Raw genomic sequence first — 26,316 nt, 5'->3', positions numbered from 1 at the left:
TTTAATCAATCATGTGAAATATAAACCGGTCTAGTAGAGTAGATGAAGGAGAATACTCAACCCTAGAACTGACCAGTCCAGTAGAGTAGAATACTCAACCCTACTACTGAATAGTCGAGTAGAGTTGAATACTAAACCCTAGAACTGACGAGTCAAGGAGAGTAGAATACTCAACCCTAGAACTGACTAGTCCAGTATAGTAGAATACTCAACCCTACAACTGACTAGTCCAGTAGAGCAGAATACTCGAAATGTTCAGCGTAGTGTCCGAATTCTCGTTTGTTCGTTCCCTATGTGGTGCACTATATCATGAACACTATAGGGAATAGTGAGTGAGTGAATAGGGAATAATTTCGAACACAGCTCATGTACCACAGCTGTGACCCGAAAATGGTGCACCGGGGTGTGATGTCATTTCGCCGTGCGAGTAGACCGGTAGGTTTCGAGCCCCTCCGCTCTCCTCTCGCAGCAGTGAGTGAATACGGCAGGTCAGCGCTACATAGTATGTTCATAGTATGTTTTCCACCGGTTCCAGTTAATTTCAATTACAATTTGCGGGGCTTTTTAAGTTGTAAAAACAGCAAAAAAATAAATAATAATAATTAAACGTTAATTATTTAAAAAAAATATCGCCTTTTTATCGGCAACTTGAGACGATCGACGATGGAATCCATCGATCGTCGATAGTCGATAGAAAGGTTTCGTATTTCGACTTTGTGGACAAAAATCACAAAGGTAATACTTCATTTTTGGTTGTTAAAAGAAAAGGGGACGTTTCTTCTTAAGTTGTTATTTGCGAGTTTTAGTCACAGAATGATATGGTTTGGACTGTTAAGTGGAGGCTCAGCTTTCATGTAATATATACCATATTTTCCGCACTATAAGGCGCACCGGAGTATAAGCCGCAGAAGATAAATTGAATTATGTGTACTTATATAAGCCGCACTGGACTATAAACCGCAGGTGTTTTAATGTTTAATTACCATTACCCCCTATGTTTTATTCGATACATTTCAACAGTGTTACCCCTTATGGGTTTTTCATGACGACAGATAAAAAACGATGCCAGTGTTACCCTTTACGTTTCATTTGATAAAAACGACAGTGTTACCCCTTAGGTTTTTTTGCCATGATGACTGATGAAAATATTTTATTTGACAAGGACAATTTTTTATATTTTTTGAAATATGTTTTTTTTCATGACGACCAATAAAATACGACAATAAAATACGACTTATATTTTATTTGACAAAGACAACAGTGTTACCCCTTATGTTTTTTTTCATGACGACCAATAAAAAACAACAGTGTCACCCCTGAGGTTTCATTTGATAAAAACGACAGTGTTACCCCCTATGTTTTAATCGATAAATATCGACAGTGTTACCCCTTATGTTTTTTTTCATGACGACCAATAAAAAACGACAGTGTTACCCCTTATGTTTTTTTTCATGATGACCAATAGATAACAACAGTGTTACCCCTTATGTGTTTTTTCATGACGATCAATAAAAAACAACAGTGTTACCCCTTGTGGTTTTTTTGATGACGACCAAAGAAAAACAACAGTGTTACCCCTGTTGTAAATATCAACAGTGTTACCCCTCACGTTTATTTCATGACGGCCGATAAAAAACGACAGTGTTACCCCTTATGTATTTTTTTCATGACGAGCAATAAAAAATGACAGTGTTACCCCTTATGTTTCTTTTCATGACGGCCAATAAAAAACGACAGTGTTACCCCTTATGTTTTTTTGATGACGACCAAAGAAAAACAACAGTGTTACCCCTGTTGTAAATATCAACAGTGTTACCCCTCACGTTTATTTCATGACGGCCGATAAAAAACGACAGTGTTACCCCTTATGTATTTTTTTCATGACGAGCAATAAAAAACGACAGTGTTACCCCTTATGTTTCTTTTCATGACGGCTAATAAAAAACGACAGTGTTACCCCTTATGTTTTTTTTCATGACGACCAATAAAAACAACAGTGTTACCCCTTATGTTTTTTTTTTATGAAGACCAATAAAAAACGACAGTGTTACCCCTTATGTTTTTTTTCATGACGACCAATTAAAAAGGACAGTGTTACCCCTTGTGTTTTTTTTCATGACGACCAATAAAAAACGACAGTGTTACCCCTAATGTTTTTTTTCATGACGACCAATAAAAAACGACAGTGTTACCCCTTATGTTTTTTTTTATGAAGGCCAATAAAAAACGACAGTGTTACCACTCACGTTTTTTTTCATGACGACCAATAAAAGACAACAGTTACCCCTTATGTTTTTTTTCATGACGACCAAAGAAAAACGACAGTGATAAATATCTACGTTTATTTCATGACGGCCGATAAAAAGCGACAGTGTTACCCCTTATGTTTTTTTTCATGACGACCAAAGAAAAACAACACTGATATATATCGCCGTTTATTTCATGACGGCCGATAAAAAGCGACAGTGTACCCCCTATGTTTTTTTTCATGACGACCAATAAAAAACAACAGTGTTACCCCTTGTGATTTTTTTCATGACGACCAATAGAAAACTACAGTGTTACCCCTTATGTTTTTTTTCATGACGACCAAAGAAAAACAACAGTGATAAATATCAATGTTTATTTCATGACGGCCAATAAAAAACAACAGTGTTACCCCTTGTGTTTTTTTTCATGACGGCCAATAAAAAACGACAGTGTTACCCCTTATGTTTTTTTTCATGACGGCCAATAAAAAACGACAGTGCTACCCCTTATGTTTTTTTTCATGACGGCCAATAAAAAACGACAGTGTTACCCTTTATGTTTTTTTTCATGACGGCCAATAAAAAACGACAGTGTTACCCCTTATGTTTTTTTCATGACGGCCAATAAAAAACGACAGTGTTACCCCTTATGTTTTTTTTCATGACGGCCAATAAAAAACGACAGTGTTACCCCTAATGTTTTTTTTCATGACGACCAATAAAAAACGACAGTGTTACCCCTAATGTTTTATGTTTTTTTTCATGACGGCCAATATAAAACGACAGTGTTACCCCTTATGTTTTTTTCATGACGGCCGATAAAAAACTACGGAGTTACCCCTTTTTTTTTTTCCATGTTGACCAATAAAATACCACAGTGGTACCCCAGTCAACGTTTTTGCGGGGATCCGAACCGGAGCTGTTAAGAGTGTTAACCTCCGAACTTATCAATGCACCATCAAGACACCGATTAAAATCATCACAATGGTTGTACTTGACTTTATAATTTGCATGAAATAGAGATAAGAGTCTTCCAACCGATGACATCGACCGGACTTGAACCCCGGTCTCCAGGGGGTTAGGCAGAGTGCACTCCACTGCACCACTGAGGCGATTACAAAACACTGTAATCAATCATCAATAAAGAGGATATACATGACATTAAAATGTATGTGTGTATTTCTATTATTTCCCTTTGGTTATTTTCATGACGACCAATAAAATACGACAGTGTTACCCCTTATATTTTATTTGACAAAGACAACAGTGTTACCCCTTATGTTTTTTTTCATGACGACCAATAAAAAGCAACAGTGTACCCCTTATGTTTTTTTTCATGACGACCAATAAAAAACAACAGTGTTACCCCTTATGTTTTTTTTCATGACGACCAAAGAAAAACAACAGTGATAAATATCAACGTTTATTTTATGACGGCCAATAAAAAACGACAGTGTTACCCCTTATGTTTTTTTTCATGACGGCCAATAAAAAAACGATAGTGTTACCCCTTATGTTTTTTTCATGACGGCCAATAAAAAACAACAGTGTTACCCCTTATGTTTTTTTTCATGACGGCCAATAAAAAACGACAGTGTTACCCCTTATGTTTTTTTCATGACGGCCAATAAAAAACGACAGTGTTACCCCTTATGTTTTTTTCATGACGGCCAATAAAAAACAACAGTGGTACCCCAGTCGACGTTTTTGCGGGGATCCGAACCAGAGCTGTTAAGAGTGTTAACCTCCGAACTTATCAATGCACCACCAAGACACCGAATAAAGTCATCACAATGGTTGTACTTGACTTTATAATTCGCATGAAATAGAGATAAGAGTCTACCAACAGATGACATCAACCGGACTTGAACCCCGGTCTCCAGGGGGTTAGGCAGAGTGCACTCCACTGCACCACTGCGGCGATGACAAAACACTGTAATAAATCATCAATAAAGAGGATATACATGACATTAAAATGTATGTGTGTATTTCTATTATTTCCCTTTGGTTTTTTTCATGACGACCAATAAAATACGACAGTGTTACCCCTTATATTTTATTTGACAAAGACAACAGTGTTACCCCTTATGTTTTTTTTCATGACGACCAATAAAAAGCAACAGTGTTACCCCTTATGTTTTTTTTCATGACGGCCAATAAAAAACGACAGTGTTACCCCTTACGTTTACTTCATGACGACCGATAAAAAACGACAGTGTTACCCCTTACGTTTATTTCATGACGACCGATAAAAAACGACAGTGTTACCCCTTTTTTTTTTTTCATGACGAGCAATAAAAAACGACAGTGTTACCCCTTATGTTTTTTTTCATGACGGCCGATAAAAAACGACAGTGTTACCCCTTATGTTTTTTTTCATGACGACCAATAAAAAACGACAGTGTTACCCCTTATGTTTTTTTCATGACGGCCAATAAAAAGCAACAGTGTTACCCCTTATGTTTTTTTTCATGACGGCCAATAAAAAACGAGTGTTACCCCTTATGTTGTTTTCATGACGGCCAATAAAAAACGACAGTGTTACCCCTTATGTTTTTTTTCATGACGGCCAATAAAAAACGACAGTGTTACCCCTTATGTTTTTTTCATGACGGCCAATAAAAAACGACAGTGTTACCCCTTATGTTTTTTTCATGACGGCCAATAAAAAACAACAGTGTTACCCCTTATGTTTTTTTCATGACGGCCAATAAAAAACGACAGTGTTACCCCTTATGTTTTTTTCATGACGGCCAATAAAAAACAACAGTGTTACCCCTATGTTTTTTTTCATGACGGCCAATATAAAACGACAGTGTTACCCCTTATGTTTTTTTCATGACGGCCGATAAAAAACTACGGAGTTACCCCTTATGTTTTTTCCATGTTGACCAATAAAAAACCACAGTGGTACCCCAGTCGACGTTTTTGCGGGGATCCGAACCGGAGCTGTTAAGAGTGTTAACCTCCGAACTTATCAATGCACCACCAAGACACCGAATAAAATCATCACAATGGTTGTACTTGACTTTATAATTCGCATGAAATAGAGATAAGAGTCTTCCAACAGATGACATCAACCAGACTTGAACCCCGGTCTCCACGGGGTTAGGCAGAGTGCACTCCACTGCACCACTGAGGCGATGACAAAACACTGTAATAAATCATCAATAAAGAGGATATACATGATATTAAAATGTATGTGTGTATTTCTATTATTTCCCTTTGGTTTTTTTCATGACGACCAATAAAATACGACAGTGTTACCCCTTATATTTTATTTGACAAAGACAACAGTGTTACCCCTTATGTTTTTTTTCATGACGACCAATAAAAAACGACAGTGTTTCCCCTTATGTTTTTTTTCATGACGAGCAATAAAAAACAACAGTGTTACCCCTTATGTTTTTTTTCATGACGCCCAATAAAAAACGACAGTGTTACCCCTTACGTTTATTTCATGACGACCGATCAAAAACGACAGTGTTACCCCTTGTTTTTTTTTCATGACGAGCAATAAAAAACGACAGTGTTACCCCTTATGTTTTTTTTCATGACGGCCGATAAAAAACGACAGTGTTACCCCTTTTTTTTTTTTTCATGACGACCAATAAAAACGACAGTGTTACCCCTTATGTTTTTTTTTCATGACGAGCAATAAAAACCGACAGTGCTACCCCTTATATATTTTTTCATGACGGCCAATAAAAACGAGTGTTACCCCTTATGTTTTTTTTCATGACGACCAATAAAAAACGACAGTTCTAAAAACATTTGAATAAATAGCCTTTATATTAACATCCACCCAAAATCCACTTGCCCGTTCGGGCAACCAGAAAAAGTCTCAACTTGCCCAAACATTTTTTTTACTTGCCCCGGGCAAGCGGGCAACCGTTAGTGTCATTGGCTATACCACCAGGTGTGAGTGGGATTAGCCTTACAAGCCGTTTTGAAAATCTGCCCCATATGACATCACTAGTGGGCATGTCCACCTAGATCTGTGCTGGATAGATGAGCATCTCTTACTTCAGTCCACTGGGTAGGCTGGTAGACTGATCTAGCCAGCACAGATCTAGGTGGACACACCCACTAGTGATGTCATATGGGTCCGATTTTCGAAACGGCTTGTAAGGCTAATCACACTCACATCTGGTGGTATAATATACCGCCTTTAGGTTGTTAGCCAGAGTTCAAGTGCCACTGGTATGTACAACTTTAATTTTTTAGTCAGCAGGGCACTGCAACACCAAGACCATTGCTATAGAAGATGGTCAGATTTTATATTCAACATTATATTCACACAATGATCGCTTTAAAAACCACCAACGTAAGCAGGACTTGAACCATAGTATACAGAACTTCAAACTGCAGGACTTACCACTGAACCACTTAGAAACTAACTCGACCATGTCGCAAAGTCTATTTTAAATTGACTGCTGTTTAATTTGTGACATAAGATATCCCACAAATATCTTTAGTCGCACTGACATATTTGGCGTGACCTTAGACAACGGGCCAAATAGATAGTTATTACAGTATGCATCTGTGGCCAGCCCACGCCCTACACCAGTACCATCCCCACGTCATGGCCACAGGCTGATGACTACGAAGCAGTGGGCACCCCAGCCCCCCCCATACTGAAAGTAGCCCTGAAAATGACTGAGACAAAAAAGGGTTCAGCCGTAAACACATTATAAAGGGAGTTTCACATAATCTGCTGAGCCCAAGGTTGCCTGTGTCAGACATGGCACCTTTTACATTCCTGTTGTGACCACTAAGGGAATAAACCAAAGGGCCAGCCGCTCCAGGGCCAGATTCCACAACGCCATAGTCCCGCCCAGCTAAGTACGCAGAACATCACGGGATATGGCAGGCAACTCTCAGTCCAAGCTGTGGAAAAACACAGCTCCTCCCAGAGCAATGGCTCCTCCTGCGGGAGGAGTCACCTGCATGAAGACTCACACACACCCTAGATCGGTGGACCTTCAGAGCGGCCCTCAGACGGTTGGCTTGAATCTCCCCTGTGCACATAGTCATACCTCCGGCAGCCGCTTGCCAGACGGTGCTTTCTGTCTTACTTTGTATCAATAATAATAAACTCAACTGAAGCCACATCCTTGAAAAGAACACAGCAAGGTCTCTTTGGCAACACTTTTGTAGTTCAGTGGTCATTTTTGCCATTGATAGAAACGGTTTTCGACACTGACACAGACACTCAGCCGTACATGCCAAGTATTCTTGCATGCAAAGTTTTCTTTCATGCTAAGTAGCCTTACAAGCCATGAGGCATAACATGCTAAGTAGCCTTACAAGCCATGAGGCATAGCATGCTAAGTAGCCTTACAAGCCATGAGGCATAGCATGCTAAGTAGCCTAACTGGCAATGAGGCGTAACTTGCTAAGTCGCCGAACACTTAGTAGCCTTACATGCTATGTAGCCTAACAAGCAATAAGGCATGACATGCTAAGTAGCCTAACACTTAGTAGCCTTACATGCTAAATAGCCAAATCTGTCTCTAAGTCTGTTTGTAGAAGTCTGTGAGTCAAAGTTCATTGAGACAGACTACGATAACAAGATGATTTATTGGTTAAAAATAGATCTTCACATTCAAATGTACACATTTTATTTAAAAATACTTTATGGCAGAAAATTATGTCAGCTTTGCATTCTGGGTAAAATCAGCCACGAGAACAAGCTGTAGCCAATACAGATATCACCATCCATGGACAACGAGTGAGCGGGTCTTTATGTACCCTACGTTATTGTGTTGTTCACGTTTCCTCTGAATGTGAAACCAGACGCTGTTTCCTCTCGGGAGAACTTCTGCTCGGCCACTTCTGGTTACTTCTGGTTACTTCTGGTTTCAACTGGTTCTACTGCTTCATGTCCCCCCAGTATGAAGAATCCACAAGGTCGGAGGGCTGTCCTGAGTCCTGGAAGACAAACACACAATGTAGCACATAACTAACTGACATTTAGGGCATTTAGCAGCAGTTTTATCCAAAGCGACTCACAATAAGAACATTTGTCAAAAGAGAAACAACAATATATCGCTGTCGGACAGTGTCGGTACAGTAAGGCTGATCATAGAAGAATGCTACAAGCTGCTAAGTACTATTTTTAAGTGTTAGGACATACAAAATACAATAAGTGCGTACAATAAGTGCCAGGACGTGCCAAGATGCTAGTGTGTGTGTTTGTGTGTACTAAGAGATAAGGTGTGTGTGTGTGTGCGTGGGTGTATGTGTGCCTTTGTCTGTGTGTTTTGTGTGTAGTAACAGTGTTGGTGTTTTTTTGTGTGTGTCCTACCAGATGCGGTGTGTGTCTGTGTGTAGTGAAGGTGATGCCGTGTGTGTGTACGTGTGTGTGTGTGTGTGTGTGTGTGTGTGTGTGTGTGTGTGTGTGTGTGTGTGTGTGTGTGTGTACTCACAGTGTTTTCGCTGTACAGAGGGTTGTCAATGGACATCATGGCCGCTGGGACGGCCTCAGTCTCGTTCTGAAACACAAATACGATGTCTCCTTTTGATGTGGCTTTAGTATGGATAAGTAGTCATTAGTCATCATCACACGCTTTGATCAATACTCTTCTGTATAATACATATACAAATATATAGGCTACATATAGGTAGTTATATATATATTTTCACCATTTTCGTCAATTATTTTGTATATGTGTGTGTGTATCTTTTACTTTGAAGTATTGGAAGTTGAAGGGAGTCTTCTGGCGTCTCCACAGGAAGTAGCCCACCGCTCCCATCCCCAGGCCACACAACAGAAGAGCTACCAAGATGGCCGACACACCGCTGGAGGGGGCAGGGCTTTGAGATGAAGTGGCCTTGGCCTGTCACACACACACACACACACACACACACACACACACACACACACACACACACACACACACACACACACACACACACACACACACACTGGAATTAACATGGTTGATAGGTTACCCTGGTTATAAACAGCACTGTTATCGTTTCTTAGAGACTTAAGGCCAAGCCCAAAGGCACTGCAGAGAACTCCTGGTTATTTTGGGAATCCTATGGGTTATGCTCGGAGAGAGAGACCAACTGGTTATGGTGGGAGACCTACTGGTTGCACTGGGAGAGAGAGACTCACTGGTAAGGTTAGCAGAGAGACATACTGGTTACACTTGGAGAGAGAGACTAACTGGTACGACTAGGAGAGAGAGACCTACTGGTAACACTGGGAGAGAGAGACCTACTGGTAACACTGGGAGAGAGACCTACTGGTAAAATTGGGAGAGAGAGACCGGGGTGGGGCTTGGAGACACCTACCTGTGGGGGCGGGGGTTGGAGAGACCTACCTGTGGGGGCGGGGCTTGGAGAGACCTACCTGTGGGGGCGGGGCTCGGAGCGGGGCCTGAATCACGTGGATGATCCCGTTGGTGGCGGGAACGTCCCAGTCCAGCAACAGCTGCTGGTTCACCAGTTTATCACTCTGCCGGAATAACCAATAACCTGGTCAATAATCTGATCAATAAACTGATCAATAAACTGGTCAATGAACTGATCAATAACCTCATCAATAACCTGGTCAATAAACTGATCAATAACCTGGTAAATAATCTGATCAATAACCTGGTCAATAAACTGATTTATAACCTGGTCAATAAACGGATCAATAACCTGATCAATAAACTGATCAATAACCTCATCAATAAACTGATCATAACCTAATCAATAATATGATAAATACCCTGATCAATCAACTGATCAGAGACAGAGTGAGTGAATGAATGAGTGAGTGAGTGACTAAGTGACTGAGTGAGTGAGGGTCACCTGGTTGTTGCCGTGGGTAATGATCAGATTGGCTCCCAGCCAGGTGCGGACCTCTTCCTGGTGTTGGAGGTCCTGGTAGAGACGCCTGCTGTGATTGGCTGAGACATGATACTCCAGATCTCTACCTGACAGAGTCTACACACACACACACACACACACACACACACACACACACACTAATTACACTGGTAGTTGTAGTGGCAGTCAAACTAGTACTGGTAGTCGTCCTGTTAGCCATACTGGAAGTTGGACTGGTAGTCAAACAGGTAGTTCTACTGTTAGTTGTAGTGTTAGTAATACTCACAGTTTTACTGGTAGTTGTAATTGTAGTTGTACTTGTAGTTTTACTGGTAGCTTTACTGGTAATTATACTTGTAGTACTACTGGTAGTTTTACTGGTAGCCTTACTGGTAGTTTTACTGGTAGTTTTACTGGTAGCTTTACTGTTAGCTATACTGGTAGTTATACTGGCAGTTGCACTTGTAGTTCTACTGGTAGTTATACTGGTAGTTCTAATGGAAGTTCTACTGTTAGTTCTACTGGTAGTTGTACTTGTAGTTTTACTGGTAGTTGTACTGGTAGTTGTACTGGTAGTTGTACTGGTAGTTTTACTGGTAGTTATACTGGTAGCTTTACTGGTAGTTATACTGGTAGTTGTACTGGTAGTTTTACTGGCAGTTGTACCAGTACCTGATTGGTCTGGAAGCCGTCGTTGTGAGGAACAAAGAGCATGACATCAGATCCTGCGCTGGACAGGAAGTCCAGCAGCTCTCTTCCTTTCACCGAAAACCCGCTGTAATCCAGGATGAACTACAGACAGACAGGTAGACAGAGAGACAGGTTGGTAGGTAGACGGAAAGACAGGATGAACTACAGACAAACAGGTAGACAGAGACAGGTTGGTAGGTAGGTAGACAGACAGACAGACAGACAGACAGACAGGTAGGGAGGTCGGGAGACCTGAAGAAAGACAGGTCATTGCAGTACTCTAACCTAGTATCTGAAGTTAACCCTCTCTAACCTAGCATCTGAAGCTAACTCTCTCTAACCTAGTATCTAAAGCTAACCCTCTCTAGTATCTAAAGTTAACCCTCTCTAACCTAGTATCTGAAGTTAACCCTCTCTAACCTGGTACCTATAGCTAACCCTCTCTAACCTAGTATCTGAAGTTAACCCTCTCTAACAGGGTATCTGAAGTTAACCCTCACTAACCGGGTATCTATAGCTAACCCTCTCTAACCGGGTATCTATAGCTAACCCTTTCTAACCTAGTGAAGCTAACCCTCTCTAACCTGGTACCTATAGCTCACCCTCTCTAACCAAGTATCTGAACCTAACCCTCTCTAACCTGCTGAAGATAACCCTCTCTAACCGAGTATCTAAAGTTAACCCTCTCTAATCTGGTATCTATAGTTAACCCTCTCTAACCTAGTATCTAAAGTTAACCCTCTCTAATCTGGTATCTGAAGCTATCCCTCTCTAGTCTAACCTGGTATCTGGAGCTAAGCCTCTCTAACCGAGTATCTGAAGTTAATCCTCTCTAAACCTAGTATCTACCTTCTCTAACCTAGTATCTAAGGCCCCGTCCACACAGAGCCGATTTTTGGTGAAACCGCCTTGTTCACACTACATGCGTCCGTCGGCGGATGGCCGAGGGCGTGTCTGACGTACAGGGGTCTAGTCTTTGTAGACGCATACTGCAGCCAATCAAATCGCCTCCCTCTAAAGCCGATGTGTGGATATTAATACAAGAGAGGACACCAACAGGTGACTAAAAACAATCCTATTATTCCACATTTCTTTAAAAAATATATAACGCCCGGATTTTTCCTGCTTCTTCCTGCTTGTTATTGCAAAATGGATCCAGGAAACGCGTGGAGTTTATTTGCATAACCGCGATCTGATTGGCCGACGGATCCGGCGCTGCCTGAAAAGTTGAACATTTCTCCACTTTTTGACGCAGGCCACGCAGCCGAATGGACGGACGGACCCAAAATGCATTTCGCGAACGCCCCATGTAGTCTAGTCAAGAGACCGTCGACGGACGACGGTAGTGTGTGAACAAGGGCCTTGTGCGTTTCGGCCGACCGTCCAGCCGGAGCCGGCGAATCCTGTGCCCAAAACCGCACATTTATGAAACCACACTCGGAGGTGGTTTCAAATCTATCCGGACCTATGCAGTTTCGTGATACGTGTGGACGCCTGAAACGCAAACGATGACGCAATTAGCCCCCCACCCAGGGTTCGAGAGGTGGGAGCCAGTGGGAGCTGAGCTCCCATAGAGAGTGGTCTGGCTCCCATGAAAGCAGCAAACGTGGGGGTCCCTGAAAATACAGCAGCATAATATTGTAATTACAAATAAAGCTAATTTCCCTTCCACATGCAGAGTAATATTGACTTTAATTAAGGGATATTAGAACGCCGGTCTATGGCAAGCCGAATTGACATTTATTAACTAAGTTTGACTATCCGGAATTTACATTGTAGATATCAACAACTTCATTCAAGATATCTGTTACGTAGTTGTGACTAGTCGAAACGACAGTTCGAGATATCTGTGACGTAGTTTTGACTAGTCGAAACGATAGTTAGAGATATCTGTAATTCAGTTTTGACTAGGCGAAACTGAATTACAGATATCTGCAATGACTTCACGGAAAACGACATTCAACTCGTCACACATCTTAAATGACAATTGCAGATATCTATGGCAAGCCGAATTGTCATTTATTAACTCAGTTTGACTATCCGGAATTTACATTGCAGATATCTGCAATTCGGTTTCGCCTAGTCAAAACTAACATTTCGGATATCCGCAACTACATTCCTCCTATCCGCAATTGTCATTTCAGATATCCACAAAGACATTCCTCCTAGGCGAAATGACGTCATTTTCGCCATTCATGTCTATGGGGTTTCTCATTGCGGATATCTACAATTCAGTTGCGGATATCCACTTTGTGAATTACGGATATCTGCAACTGAATTGTAGATATCTGTAATTCCAGTTTGAGATATCTACAATTTGATTCTGACTAGTCATAATTCCAGTTCAAGATATCTTTAATTCACCTCAATTCAAGATATCTACATGTCCCTTTTCAGATATCTTAAATTAAGTTTTGACTAGGCGAAATGAAGTTGTAGATATCTCTAACTGGAGTTACGACTAGTCAAAATGACGTTGTAGATATCTCTAACTGGAGTTACGACTAGGCGAAATGACGTTGTAGATATCTAATATCAAGTTATAGATATCTTGAAAGGAATTTTGATTAGAGATATCTACAATTGTAGATATCTTTAACTTTCATTCTGCCTAGGCGAAACTGAATTAAAGATATCTTGAATTCGAGTTTTGACTAGGCGAAATGACGTTTCAGATATCTGTAATGACGTTTCAGATATCTGTAATGACAAATTATAGGACCGTTTACTCTAGGAGGGAGCAGAGCAGCTCTAACTCCACACATCCCCTGTGTGTGGGCTTGTTCAATTTCATGGCATTTTCTCGTGATCTTTTCGATCACAGCCAACGCCATGACTGCTCCTTTCTTATTCCATTCGGAAATGAACCCACTTCTTCTTTGATTATGGCGGCAAGGGGAAATTACGTATTTCTGGATATCTAAAACGTAATGCCCAACACTCAAATGACGTTTGAGATATCTTTAACTTTCATTCTGCCTAGGCGAAACTGAATTACAGATATCTGCAATTGTCATTTAAGATGTGTGACGAGTTGAATGTCGTTTTCCGTGAAGTCATTGCAGATATCTGTAATTCAGTTTCGCCTAGTCAAAACTGAATTACAGATATCTCTAACTATCGTTTCGACTAGTCAAAACTACGTCACAGATATCTCGAACTGTCGTTTCGACTAGTCACAACTACGTAACAGATATCTTGAATGAAGTTGTTGATATCTACAATGTAAATTCCGGATAGTCAAACTTAGTTAATAAATGTCAATTCGGCTTGCCATAGACATCTGCGAAACGGAGGTGTCTTGCTTCGACCTGAAAAGGACTCAAGACTCACCTGTTCAGAGTTCACCTCGACTCTGCATAGCCACCTTTCCTCTTCTGACCACCATTGTACACTGTATTGTATTGTATTGTATTGTATTGTATTGTATTGTATTGTATTGTATTGTATTGTATTGTATTGTATTGTATTGTATTGTATTGTATTGTATTGTATTGTATTGTATTGTATTGTATTGTATTGTATTGTATTGTATTGTATTGTATTGTATTGTATTGTATTGTATTGTATTGTATTGTATTGTATTGTATTGTATTGTATTGTATTGTAGCACTTAACTGTGTAGCAACTGCAGCAGCTGGCAGCTGCTATCATGTCTGTAATACGGGGAATTGATTAACCCAGCGATTGTGGTACTTGCACTTGGTTCTATGAACATCCTTTCTGTACCGACAGCGATATATTGATGCACTTCTTATGACAAATGTACTTATTGTAATTCGCTTTGGATAAAAGCGTCTGCTAAATGCCCTAAATGTAAATGTAGTGTTGATCAGCAGAGAAATAGTTAGCCAAAGACGTTGACGTCGCTTAATCGAAGACGCTGGCGTTGTTGTGAAGGGCCCATGCAAGTGAACGGAGCGTTCCACGGCATTGAGAAGAGCCATGTCATAATAGCCCATATTTACGTCCTATATTTACCTCCCTACGTTCTCCCCCCCCCCCCCGATAACAACTGAGTGCAATGACGGTGTTAAACCGAATTCTGCGACCCACCGAAAAATGTGACCCCAGGAGGCGCTGTTGCATATTCTCTGCAATATGCACGAGTTTGAAGCGTAGACAGGCCTGATAAAAACATACATAAAACATAAGATCTCCCCCCCAACCAATTACCTTTTTATTAAAGGTGCTTAGTAAATACATTTGATTGATTTGATTAGCATTTTACAGACCCATGCAATGGATAGGGCGTTTACTTTAGTACGGTCCTTCACCGTTGCTTCTTTACCCATAAAAAGCTACAGTCAGTGTTAAATTACGCCGATTTACCTTTGAGCATTTCCTATAATAGGCTACCGTGTAAAATGCTGTTTAGAATTAATGTTCGTATCATGAAAAGAAAGATCTTATGTTTTATTTATGTTTTTGTTATAACGCACACGTGCATGTTGCAGAAAATGTGCAACAGTGCCCCCTGGGGTCACACTTTTCGGTGGGTCGCAGAATGCGGTGTAACACACCGAATTGTGTGTAATAGGAAATGCTCAAAGGTAAATCAGCGTAATTTAACACTGACTGTAGCATTTTATGCTACAGTCTGTAAGAAGCAACGGTGATGGACCGTACTAAACGCCCTATCCATTGTATGGGTCTGTAAAATGCTAATCAAATCAAATGTATTTATTAAGCACCTTTAATAAAAAGGTAAGGGGTTGGGGGGAGATCTTATGTTTTATTTATGTTTTTGTCATGCCTGTCTACGCTTCAAACTTGTGCATATTGCAGTAAATATTCAACAGTGGCCCCTGGGCTCACACTTTTCGGTGGGTCGCAGAATTCGGTGTAACACCGGCACGGTCCCCCCCCCCCCCCCTCAATAACTTTAAGAGACCCCCACAGAGATGGTATCATCACTCGAACCCTGCCCGGGCCTCACCAGCTGGGGGACGTCAGAGTTGCAGTTTAATTTTTTATTTATTATTTTATTTGTATTCTTTTTGTAGCTTTAAATAAAGCCCCTTGATGAATTTAATTACTAACTGTACATTAAAAAGTATTTCTGCTCAATTTAAAAGGTTGAATCTCCTCGTGACTGAATGTTTGTATACAGCGTGCAGGCTGTATGTGCCCAGGGTTGATGCGCTCCACTTTTTTCTGTGGAGAACCAAAGCCTTGAATATTTACCACAGCGTTTCTATAGCTCGATCCGGTTTCGCAATGACTCCGTCTTTACAGAGATATTCCTGAACCGCTTTCGCCCGTTTCGGCTCCGTGTGGACGGGGCCTGAAGCTAACCTGACTAGTGTTATTGTTAGCGGAGGCCTCCTACCTTGTAGAATCGGCTGAAGTCTGTGTTCATTGCCAGGACGTTGATAACAGCGCCGTTACAGAATCCTCCATCTCCCACATAACCACTGTTACACACACATGACACATCTACACACACAGACACAGGCACACACACGCACAGACACAAATTTAATTTGTTTTCATTTAGCTACACAGCGTTTTTTCATTCACAGTCCCCGTTTACAAAAGCGTCGGGAATCTTTCTTCAAATCGCGACCATAACATTGTTGTAGTATCGAGGCAAAGAGCGATGTTATCTCCGTCTAACAGCGGGAACATTTTCTATCATTCCATCAATTTGGAAGTACCTACTGGCAAGTACAGGCCACCCTTGCCTCTAGCTCCCACGTCATTAATGTAGGGCTGAGGGGCGGTATAATTAAGCAATAGATCACGCCAGGCTGTGGTATGTGCTCATTATACCACTGTGTTATAATGAGCACATGCCACTGACTGAAGTGATCTATTGCTTTTATACAACGGTTACTGTTATGGCGAAATGAAAATTTCGCCATAACACTACATTTAAAAAGAAACCAAGAAAGTCAAAGTAGCCGTTTTATTAAAGAATACAAAAAAGTAGTCCCTCCTGGCTGCCTTCAACATGCACGACGGTCGCTATGCAACACACTTTAGCGTCCCTCCGAGAGAAGGCTCGGCTAGAGCGGTTCGCCGGCAATTTATCCTATGGAGCAGTTCACTCGCCGTGTGCGTAAGCTTTCGTTAGTCTCTCCATCGCCTTGCTCACTATATATAATATATATATATATATATATATATATATATTTTTTTTTTTTTATCAAAAATAAAAATGTTCGTTGGATTTTTTTCGGCCTTATTACTCCTTCGGCCGAACTTGAAAATTATGTTTTGGGCCATTTCTGGCCGAACATTTTCGGTGGCCGAATATTCGGTGCATCCCTAATTCCGAGCTATGGTCCAGATTCAAGGGACTATGAAGTGCGTCTGTCTGTCTCTCTGTTTGTCTGTCCGTCTGTCTGCATGCAACAGTACCTGTCAGTCTTTCTGTCAGTATCAGTACCTGTTGGCCTGTTTGCATCAGTGCCTGTCTGCCTGAAGCAGTACCTGTCTCTCTGTAGCGGTACCTGTCTGTCTGTATCAATACCTGGCTCTCAGTGTCAGTACCTGTCTCTATGTAGCGGTAGCTGTCTGTCTGTATCAGTACCTGTCTATCAGCATCAGTACTTGTCTGTCTGTATCAGTACCTGTCTATCAGCATCAGTACCTGTCTTTCAGTGTCAGTACCTGTCTCTCTGTATCAGTACCTGTCTGTCTGTATCAGTACCTGTCTGTCAGTATCAGTACCTGTCTGTCAGTAGCAGTACCTGTCTGTCAGTAGCAGTACCTGTCTGTCAGTATCAGTACCTGTCTGTCTGTAGCAGTACCTGTCTCTCTGTAGCAGTACCTGTCTCTCTGTAGCAGTAGGCGTCGTATTTGCTGGAGGGTGGGACGGGCTCCTTGTACAGCACCACCCCAACATGGCCGTCGCCACAGCGGGGGGAGGCCACAGTGGTTGGGTAACCCACCTTACCCCCCTCCAGCCACCCTGCTATACACAGGTGCATCCCCAGCTACACACACACACACACACACACACACACACACACACACACACACACACACACACACACACACACACACACACACACACACACACACACACACACACACACACACACACACACATATTTTTATAAATAAAACCTCTCGAGGCAAACCTCACAAGGTTATCCATTTAAGATTAGCTTCTTAAGGTTAGCCTCTTAGTAGTAGTAGCGTTACTTCTCAAGGCTAACCTCACAAGGTGAGCCCCTTCAGGTTAGCCCCTTGAAGTTAGCCTCTTAAGGTAAACTTCTCAGGGCTAACCCAACAAGGTTAGCCTCTTCAGGATAGCACCTTAAAGTTAGCCTCTTAAAGTAAACCTCTCAAGGCTAACATCAAAAGGTTATCGTCTAAAGGTTAGCCCCTTAAAGTAAGCCTCTTAAGGTAAATCTCTCAAGGCTAACCCCACAAGGTTAGCAGGTTAGCCCCTTAAAGTTAGCCTCTTAAGGTAAACTTCTCAGGGCTAACCCCACAAGGTTAGCCTCTTCAGGATAGCACCTTAAAGTTAGCCTCTTAAAGTAAACCTCTAAAGGCTAACATCAAAAGGTTATCGTCTAAAGGTTAGCCCCTTAAAGTAAGCCTCTAAGGTTAGCTTCTTAAGGCTAATCTATCTTAATATTGATGTATGCAATTAATTTGATTACATTTTATTATTTGACTGCCCTAACCTGTGTGTGCGTGCTAGCGTGCGTGTTTGTTTGTGTACCTGCTGTGCGTCTGCTAGCTGCTTGAAGCTAGCTAGCGTAGCGCCCTGCTGACTGCAGCCGTTCTGAGCCCCCGTCAGGTTCATCTGGTACCGGATCCCCAGGGGGGAGGGGAGGTAGAAGACCCCCGCTGTACGGGCTGCTCACACACACACACACACACACACACACACACACACACACACACACACACACACACACACACACACACACACACACACACACACGCACGCGCACACACACACACACACACACACACACACAAACACACACACACACACACACACACACACACACACACGCACACACACACACACACACACACAATATCATTATAGTTTATATGCATAACATATATTTGATATCGTATTTTGTATAATAATTTATATGGTTTATACATATACATTATACATTACATTGTTTTTATTTTAGTATTTTATAAATTGCGTATAATCCTATCTTTTATAATATCTAATAATGTCGGTCGGCTCTCCTATCTTCATAGATCAAGAAGGTCAATATCGAACCACATCCTCTCTAGATCTCCATGGAAACATGGACCATCCATCTCCGTATCACCAGTTGCCTAGCAACCGACCATGACTGGAGCCAAAATGTCCGTCTGACCCCTCCCAATGACCTAATTTAAGATGTTGAGTCCACAACATGTTCACGTCATGATACTATTCATTGGTTCACTCTGCGGCCATCTTCAACCATGAGCGACGAGGGGAGGACCGAATGTTGTTGACAGTTGCTTAGCATTAGTAACCGATGACGACAAGCGGATTATGGTTGATGGATGGTGAATGGATGAGTGATGGTTAATTGACGATGGATTGATGGAGGATGAATGGATGAGAGATGAATGGATGATGGATGAATGGATGAGAGGTGGATAGATGAGAGATGAATGGATGATGGATGAATGGATGAGAGGTGGATAGATGAGAGATGAATGGATGAGAGGTGGATAGATGAGAGATGAATGGATGAGAGGTGGATAGATGAGAGATGAATGGATGAGAGGTGGATAGATGAGAGATGAATGGATGATGGATGAATTGCACCTTCCTCGAGCCACCACACCCGGAAGTTATAGCGAACCGGCGTCATTCCCCCTTCCTCTATGAAACATCATTTTGACGAGCTTCAAGGAGCGGTCAGTCATCTCCAGGAGTCCAGGAATGCTTGTCTGTCGGTGTGCCTGGAGACATGACCTACTGGGTCGGAATGTGATCCACTCTGGATGCTGTTATCCAGCTGGATGGAGACACTGGGTGACGGGCGAATCTCTGCGAGGGCGTGTGTGCCCGTAGTGGTAATGTCACCGCACGAGCGCCTGGGACACTGGGATACTGTCTGCGTCGGTGAGGCCCTTCCACCTCCCGGGAGACGTCCCCCGATTATTAATTTCCCTTGTTTGTGTACCCCCCCGAGGCCCAGGCACCAGCTGCTGCCGAAACCGTTTTGATAGAGACACAGAAACTGAAATCCATCTCGACTGACGCCCCGAACAATCCACGTGGAGATAAGCGTTGTAATCTGAGGAAGCCGGCTGGGGGGGAGATGGTGCTCAAAGGGAAGGTTCTGCTGACTACCATGGAGACGATGATGTTACCATGGTAATGGCGGATGAGAGCAGGATGTGTCACCATGGTAATGGTGGATGAGAGCAGGATGTGTCACCATGGTAATGGTGGATGAGAGCAGGATGTGTCACCATGGTAAGGATGGATGAGAGCAGGATGTGTTACCATGGTAATGATGAATGAGAGCAGGATGTGTAACCATGGTAATGATGAATGAGCGTAGGAGGCGTTACCATGGTAATGATGGATGAGGGCAGGAGGCGTTACCGTGGTAATGATGGATGAGCGCAGGAGGCGTTACCGTGGTAATGATGGATGAGAGCAGGAGGTGTTACCGTGGTAATGATGGATGAGAGCAGGAGGTGTTACCGTGGTAATGCAGGTCCTTGCAGGAGGCCTGGGCGTGGCAGCCCCCGTTGGCCTCCAGGCAGCGGTCCACCGGGGGCACCACCCTCTCCAGACACTGGACTCCATTACCCACGTACCCCAGCTCACACTCACACTGACGCTGGCCCTGAGGACCAGACACAGGCTCAGACAGACAGACAGACAGACAGACAGACAGACAGACAGACAGACAGACAGACAGACAGACAGACAGACAGACAGACACGCTCTCAGACACAGAGGGACAGAGAGAAAGAGACAGACAGACAGACAGACAGACAGACAGACAGACAGACAGACAGACAGACAGACAGACAGACAGACAGACAGACAGACAGACAGACAGGCAGACAGGCAAACAGAGAGAAAGAGAGAGAGAGAGAGAGAGAGAGAGAGAGAGAGCGAGAGAGAGAGAGAGAGAGAGAGAGAGAGAGGGAGAGAGAGAGAGAGAGAGAGAGAGAGGGAGAGAGAGAGAGAGCGAGAGAGAGAGAGCGAGAGAGAGAGCGAGAGAGAGAGTGCGAGAGAGAGAGAGAGAGAGAGAGAGAGAGAGAGAGAGAGAGGGAGAGAGAGAGAGAGCGAGAGAGAGAGCGCGAGAGAGAGAGAGAGAGCGAGAGAGAGAGAGCGAGAGAGAGAGAGAGAGAGAGAGAGAGAGAGAGAGAGGGAGAGAGAGAGAGAGCGAGAGAGAGAGAGCGAGAGAGAGAGCGAGAGAGAGAGAGAGCGAGAGAGAGAGAGCGAGAGAGAGAGCGAGAGAGAGAGCGCGAGAGAGAGAGAGAGAGAGAGAGAGAGAGAGAGGCAGAGAGAGAGAGAGAGCAACAGAGGGCGACAGACAGGCAAGCGCACGGGCAGGCAGACAGAGAGAGACCGACAAACAGACTGACCGGTCCAGTAAATTTGCAGTCGGAAAAGTCGCTGCATCCTCCATTGAGCTCCTCTATACACCTGGGTTGCACAAATAATATACATCACATACATGTGCATCTAAATCTGTCAATTCGGAATATGAACTGTAGCTGTATAGCTACCTAGTTAGCAGATGCTAGCTGATGCTAACTAGCTCCAGTGTTGTCCCTGAGGGAAACTCACCTGTTGATGGGCTCACAGGAGTACCCGTCTCCCTGGTAACCGGCCTGGCAGGAGCAGTTGGTCTGCCGACTGGTCTGGTTACAGTCGGCGTGCTGGTGACAGCCGCCGTTATACTCCGCACACAGGTCTGGAACTACACCACAAACCACTACCGTTACACAATATCACTACCGCTGCACAATATCACTACACAATATCACTACCGCTACACAATATCACTACCGCTACACAATATCACTGCACAATATCACTACCGCTATACAATATCACTACCGCTACACAATATCACTGCACAATATCACTACCGCTACACAATATCACTATCGCTACACAATATCACTACCGCAACACAATATCACTACCGCTACACAATATCACGACCGCTACATAATATCACTACCGCTACACAATATCACTACCGCTACATAATATCACTACCGCTGCACAATATCACTACACAATATCACTACCGCTACACAATATGACTACCGCTGCACAATATCACTACACAATATCACTACCGCTGCACAATATCACTATCGCTACACAATATCACTGCACAATATCACTACCGCTATACAATATCACTACCGCTACACAATATCACTACACAATATCACTACCGTTACACAATATGACTACCGCGGCACAATATCACTACACAATATCACTACCGCTACACAATATCACTATCGCTACACAATATCACTGCACAATATCACTACCGCTACACAATATCACTACCGCTACACAATATCACTGCACAATATCACTACCGCTATACAATATCACTACCGCTACACAATATCACTACCGCTGCACAATATCACTACACAATATCACTACCGCTACACAATATCACTACACAATATCACTACCGCTACACAATATCACTACCGCTACACAATATCACTACACAATATCACTACCGCTACACAATATCACTATCGCTACACAATATCACTGCACAATATCACTACCGCTATACAATATCACTACCGCTGCACAATATCACTACACAATATCACTACCGCTATACAATATCACTACCGCAACACAATATCACTACCGCTGCACAATATCACTACCGCTACATAATATCACTACACAATATCACTACCGCTATACAATATCACTACCGCAACACAATATCACTACCGCTGCACAATATCACTACCGCTGCACAATATCACTACACAATATCACTGCACAATATCACTACCGCAACACAATATCACTACCGCTACACAATATCACTACCGCTACACAATATCACTATCGCTACACAATATCACTGCACAATATCACTACCGCAACACAATATCACTACCGCTACACAATATCACGACCGCTACATAATATCACTACCGCTACACAATATCACTACCGTTACACAATATCACTACCGCTGCACAATAACATGACAAAATATCACTACCGCTACACAATATCACTACCGCTACACAATATCACTACCGTTACACAATATCACTACCGCTGCACAATATCATGACATAATATCACTACCACTATACAATATCACTACACAATATCACTACCGCTACACAATATCACCGCACAATATCACTACCGCTGCACAATATCACTGCACAATATCACTACCGCTATACAATGTCACTACCGCAACACAATATCACTACCGCTACACAATATCACTACCGCTACACAATATCACATCTCCCGACAGCCAGCTCGTCGGGAGCAGTCAGGGTGAGGCGTCCTGCTCAGGGACACCTCCACACTCAGCTAGGACGAGCCGGGGATTGAAAAGGCAACCTTCCGGTAACAGCCAGGTTGGCCCTGGTGGGAGGCCAGGTTTAGTGTGAGCCTGGTGGGAGGCTGGGTTTAGTGAGAGGCTGGGTTTAGTCTGAGGCTGGGTTTAGTGTGAGGCTGGGTTTAGTGAGAGGCTGGGTTTAGTCTGAGGCTGGGTTTAGTCTGAGGCTGGGTTTAGGGTGAGGCTGGGATTAGTGAGAGGCTGGGTTTAGTCTGAGGCTGGGTTTAGTGTGAGGCTGGGTTTAGTGAGAGGCTGGGTTTAGTCTGAGGCTGGGTTTAGTGTGAGGCTGGGTTTAGTGAGAGGCTGGGTTTAGTCTGAGGCTGGGTTTAGTCTGAGGCTGGGTTTAGGGTGAGGCTGGGATTAGTGAGAGGCTGGGTTTAGTCTGAGGCTGGGTTTAGTGTGAGGCTGGTGTGAGGCTGGGTTTAGTATGAGGCTGGGTTTAGTGAGAGGCTGGGTTTAGTCTGAGGCTAGGTTTAGTTTTAGGCTGGGTTTAGGGTGAGGCTGGGTTTAGGGTGAGGCTGGTGAGAGGCTGCGTTAGTGTGAGGCTGGGTTTAGGGTGAGGCTGGTGAGAGGCTGGGTTTAGTGTGAGGCTGGGTTTAGTGTGAGGCTGGGTTTAGTGTGAGGCTGGCTTTAGTGTGAGGCTGGGTTTAGTGAGAGGCTGGGTTTAGTGTGAGGCTGGGTTTAGTGAGAGGCTGGGTTTAGTGTGAGGCTGGGTTTAGTGAGAGGCTGGGTTTAGTGTGAGGCTGGGTTTAGTGTGAGGCTGGGTTTAGTGTGAGGCTGGGTTTAGTGTGAGGCTGGGTTTAGTGTGAGGCTGGGTTTAGTGTGAGGCTGGGTTTAGTGTGAGGCTGGCTTTAGTGTGAGGCTGGGTTTAGTGAGAGGCTGGGTTTAGTGTGAGGCTGGGTTTAGTGTGAGGCTGGGTTTAGTCTGAGGCTGGGTTTAGTGTGAGGCTGGGTTTAGTGTGAGGCTGGGTTTAGTGTGAGGCTGGGTTTAGTGAGAGGCTGGGTTTAGTGTGAGGCTGGGTTTAGTGAGAGGCTGGGTTTAGTGAGAGGCTGGGTTTAGTGTGAGGCTGGGTTTAGTGTGAGGCTGGGTTTAGTGTGAGGCTGGGTTTAGTGTGAGGCTGGGTTTAGTGTGAGGCTGGATTTAGTGTGAGGCTGGGTTTAGTGTGAGGCTGGGTTTAGTGTGAGGCTGGGTTTAGTGAGAGGCTGGGTTTAGTGTGAGGCTGGGTTTAGTGTGAGGCTGGATTTAGTGTGAGGCTGGGTTTAGTGTGAGGCTGGGTTTAGTGTGAGGCTGGGTTTAGTGTGAGGCTGGATTTAGTGTGAGGCTGGGTTTAGTGTGAGGCTGGGTTTAGTGAGAGGCTGGGTTTAGTGTGAGGCTGGCCCGGCACCACCCACCTGGCATGGGGCTGCAGTGGGTCCCGTTGCCCTCAAAGTGATTCCTACACTGACAGCCGCTGCCAGGAACACAGGCGGCCTCCTCGTGGCAGTGGGCGCACTCCTCTGGGAGCTGGTCTGATGGAGCACACTGGGGTTACACTACAGTACACACAGTACACTACACTACAGTACACACAGTACACACAATACACTACAGTACACACAGTACACACAATACACTACAGTACACACAGTACACTACACTACAGTACACACAGTACACTACAGTACACACAGTACACTACAGTACACACAATACAGTACAGTACACACAACACACTACACACACACACACACACACACACACACACACACACACACAATAAACTAATAACACTCACACACACAGTACGCTACAGTACACACAACACACTACCGTACACAACACACACACATACACACAATACAGTACAGTAGACACAGTACACTACACCTACACACACAATACACTACACAGGCCATGCACACATAACACAACACAAATTAGACTCAAAAATTAAACACACAATACACATTGCACATACATTTCACATTACATGAGATTTTGATAGAAAATGTCCGACCAACTGACAGCAGATGACCAATGATTGAACAATTGATTACGTGGTTGGTTGAACAATCTAGTCTCTCAAGATAAGTGGATGGATAAATTAATTGATCACCTAGTTTCTCTTTGCAGAGTTTCCCGTACCAGCCGGCCTCACAGGAACACTCTCCAGATCCATCGATCTCGTCGTCACAGCTGCCATGGACACACTGACACTCTGACACACACACACACACACACACACACACACACACACACACGCACACGCACACGCACACACACGCACACGCACACACACACACACAGGCTCACATGCACGCACACACACATACACAAACACTCACGCATGTACACACACACAAACACACACACAAAAGCGCACACGCACGCAAACGCACACACACACGCATACACATACACACACTCACACACACACACGCACAGGCACACATACACACACCCACAAACACACATGTTCACACACAAACAAATATATATTAAGCGTAAAGTATAAATACAGTAATTTACATTATATCTTTGTCTGTATCCACCAAACAGTAAGACACACAGGCAGCCATCTTGGTCTCACCTGTGCAGTTGTTGCCGTGGTGACCAGGCTCACACCGCTCACAGGCGCTCCCCCTGAATCCCTTGCTGCAGGTGCACGTGCCCCGCCCGTATATGCCGTCCCGACATTCACCGTGGTTACCGCAGGGAGCGGTCAGCCCACCTGGACACACTGCGACGCAACGGAGGAACCAGTACTACATCAGTACTACAAGACCAAGTGTCAGTTCTACACAACGAAGTACCAGTGTGACACTACCAAGTACCAGTACTACACGACCGAGTACCAGTCCTACATGACCAAGTACCAGTACTACACAACGAAGTATAAAGTAGAAGTGAATGTCTAGAAACAGTGAAGTATCGGCTCTATGTGAAGAGGTTCATGAATGAATGTCTAGGAGCAGTGTAGTATCAGCTCTATATTAATGAATGTCTAGGAGCAGTGTAGTATCAGCTCTATATTA

The 26,316-nt window shown here is 43.5% G+C and overlaps 1 protein-coding gene across 4 annotated transcripts in view; it reads right to left on the bottom strand.

Annotated features, from left to right (window-relative positions):
* Positions 1-7,813: 7,813 nt before the first annotated feature.
* stab1 (stabilin 1) overlaps positions 7,814-26,316 on the bottom strand; it is a 61,761-nt gene continuing 43,258 nt past the window's right edge. For 3 of the 4 annotated variants that reach the window (XM_060068754.1, XM_060068756.1, XM_060068755.1), the window contains exons 57-71: positions 25,872-26,021; positions 25,398-25,499; positions 24,694-24,810; positions 21,508-21,640; positions 21,303-21,363; positions 20,407-20,551; positions 18,448-18,584; positions 17,545-17,710; positions 16,099-16,205; positions 10,749-10,868; positions 10,059-10,193; positions 9,613-9,717; positions 8,942-9,091; positions 8,681-8,746; positions 7,814-8,183 (exon numbers count right to left, since the gene is read on the bottom strand). In XM_060068754.1, the coding sequence (XP_059924737.1) occupies positions 8,124-8,183; positions 8,681-8,746; positions 8,942-9,091; positions 9,613-9,717; positions 10,059-10,193; positions 10,749-10,868; positions 16,099-16,205; positions 17,545-17,710; positions 18,448-18,584; positions 20,407-20,551; positions 21,303-21,363; positions 21,508-21,640; positions 24,694-24,810; positions 25,398-25,499; positions 25,872-26,021 (1,754 nt within the window). In that variant the 3' untranslated portion in view covers positions 7,814-8,123. Of the gene's footprint in view, positions 8,184-8,680; positions 8,747-8,941; positions 9,092-9,612; positions 9,718-10,058; positions 10,194-10,748; positions 10,869-16,098; positions 16,206-17,524; positions 17,711-18,447; positions 18,585-20,406; positions 20,552-21,302; positions 21,364-21,507; positions 21,641-24,693; positions 24,811-25,397; positions 25,500-25,871; positions 26,022-26,316 lie in introns of those variants that run through there. The other variant, XM_060068757.1, reaches the window with a different exon arrangement.

The sequence above is a fragment of the Gadus macrocephalus genome, chromosome 13 (genome assembly GCF_031168955.1).
Source record: "Gadus macrocephalus chromosome 13, ASM3116895v1".
NCBI lineage: Eukaryota > Metazoa > Chordata > Actinopteri > Gadiformes > Gadidae > Gadus > Gadus macrocephalus.
Note: the sequence above shows the minus strand (reverse complement) of the source record. Positions and strands in the feature narration are given on the sequence as shown.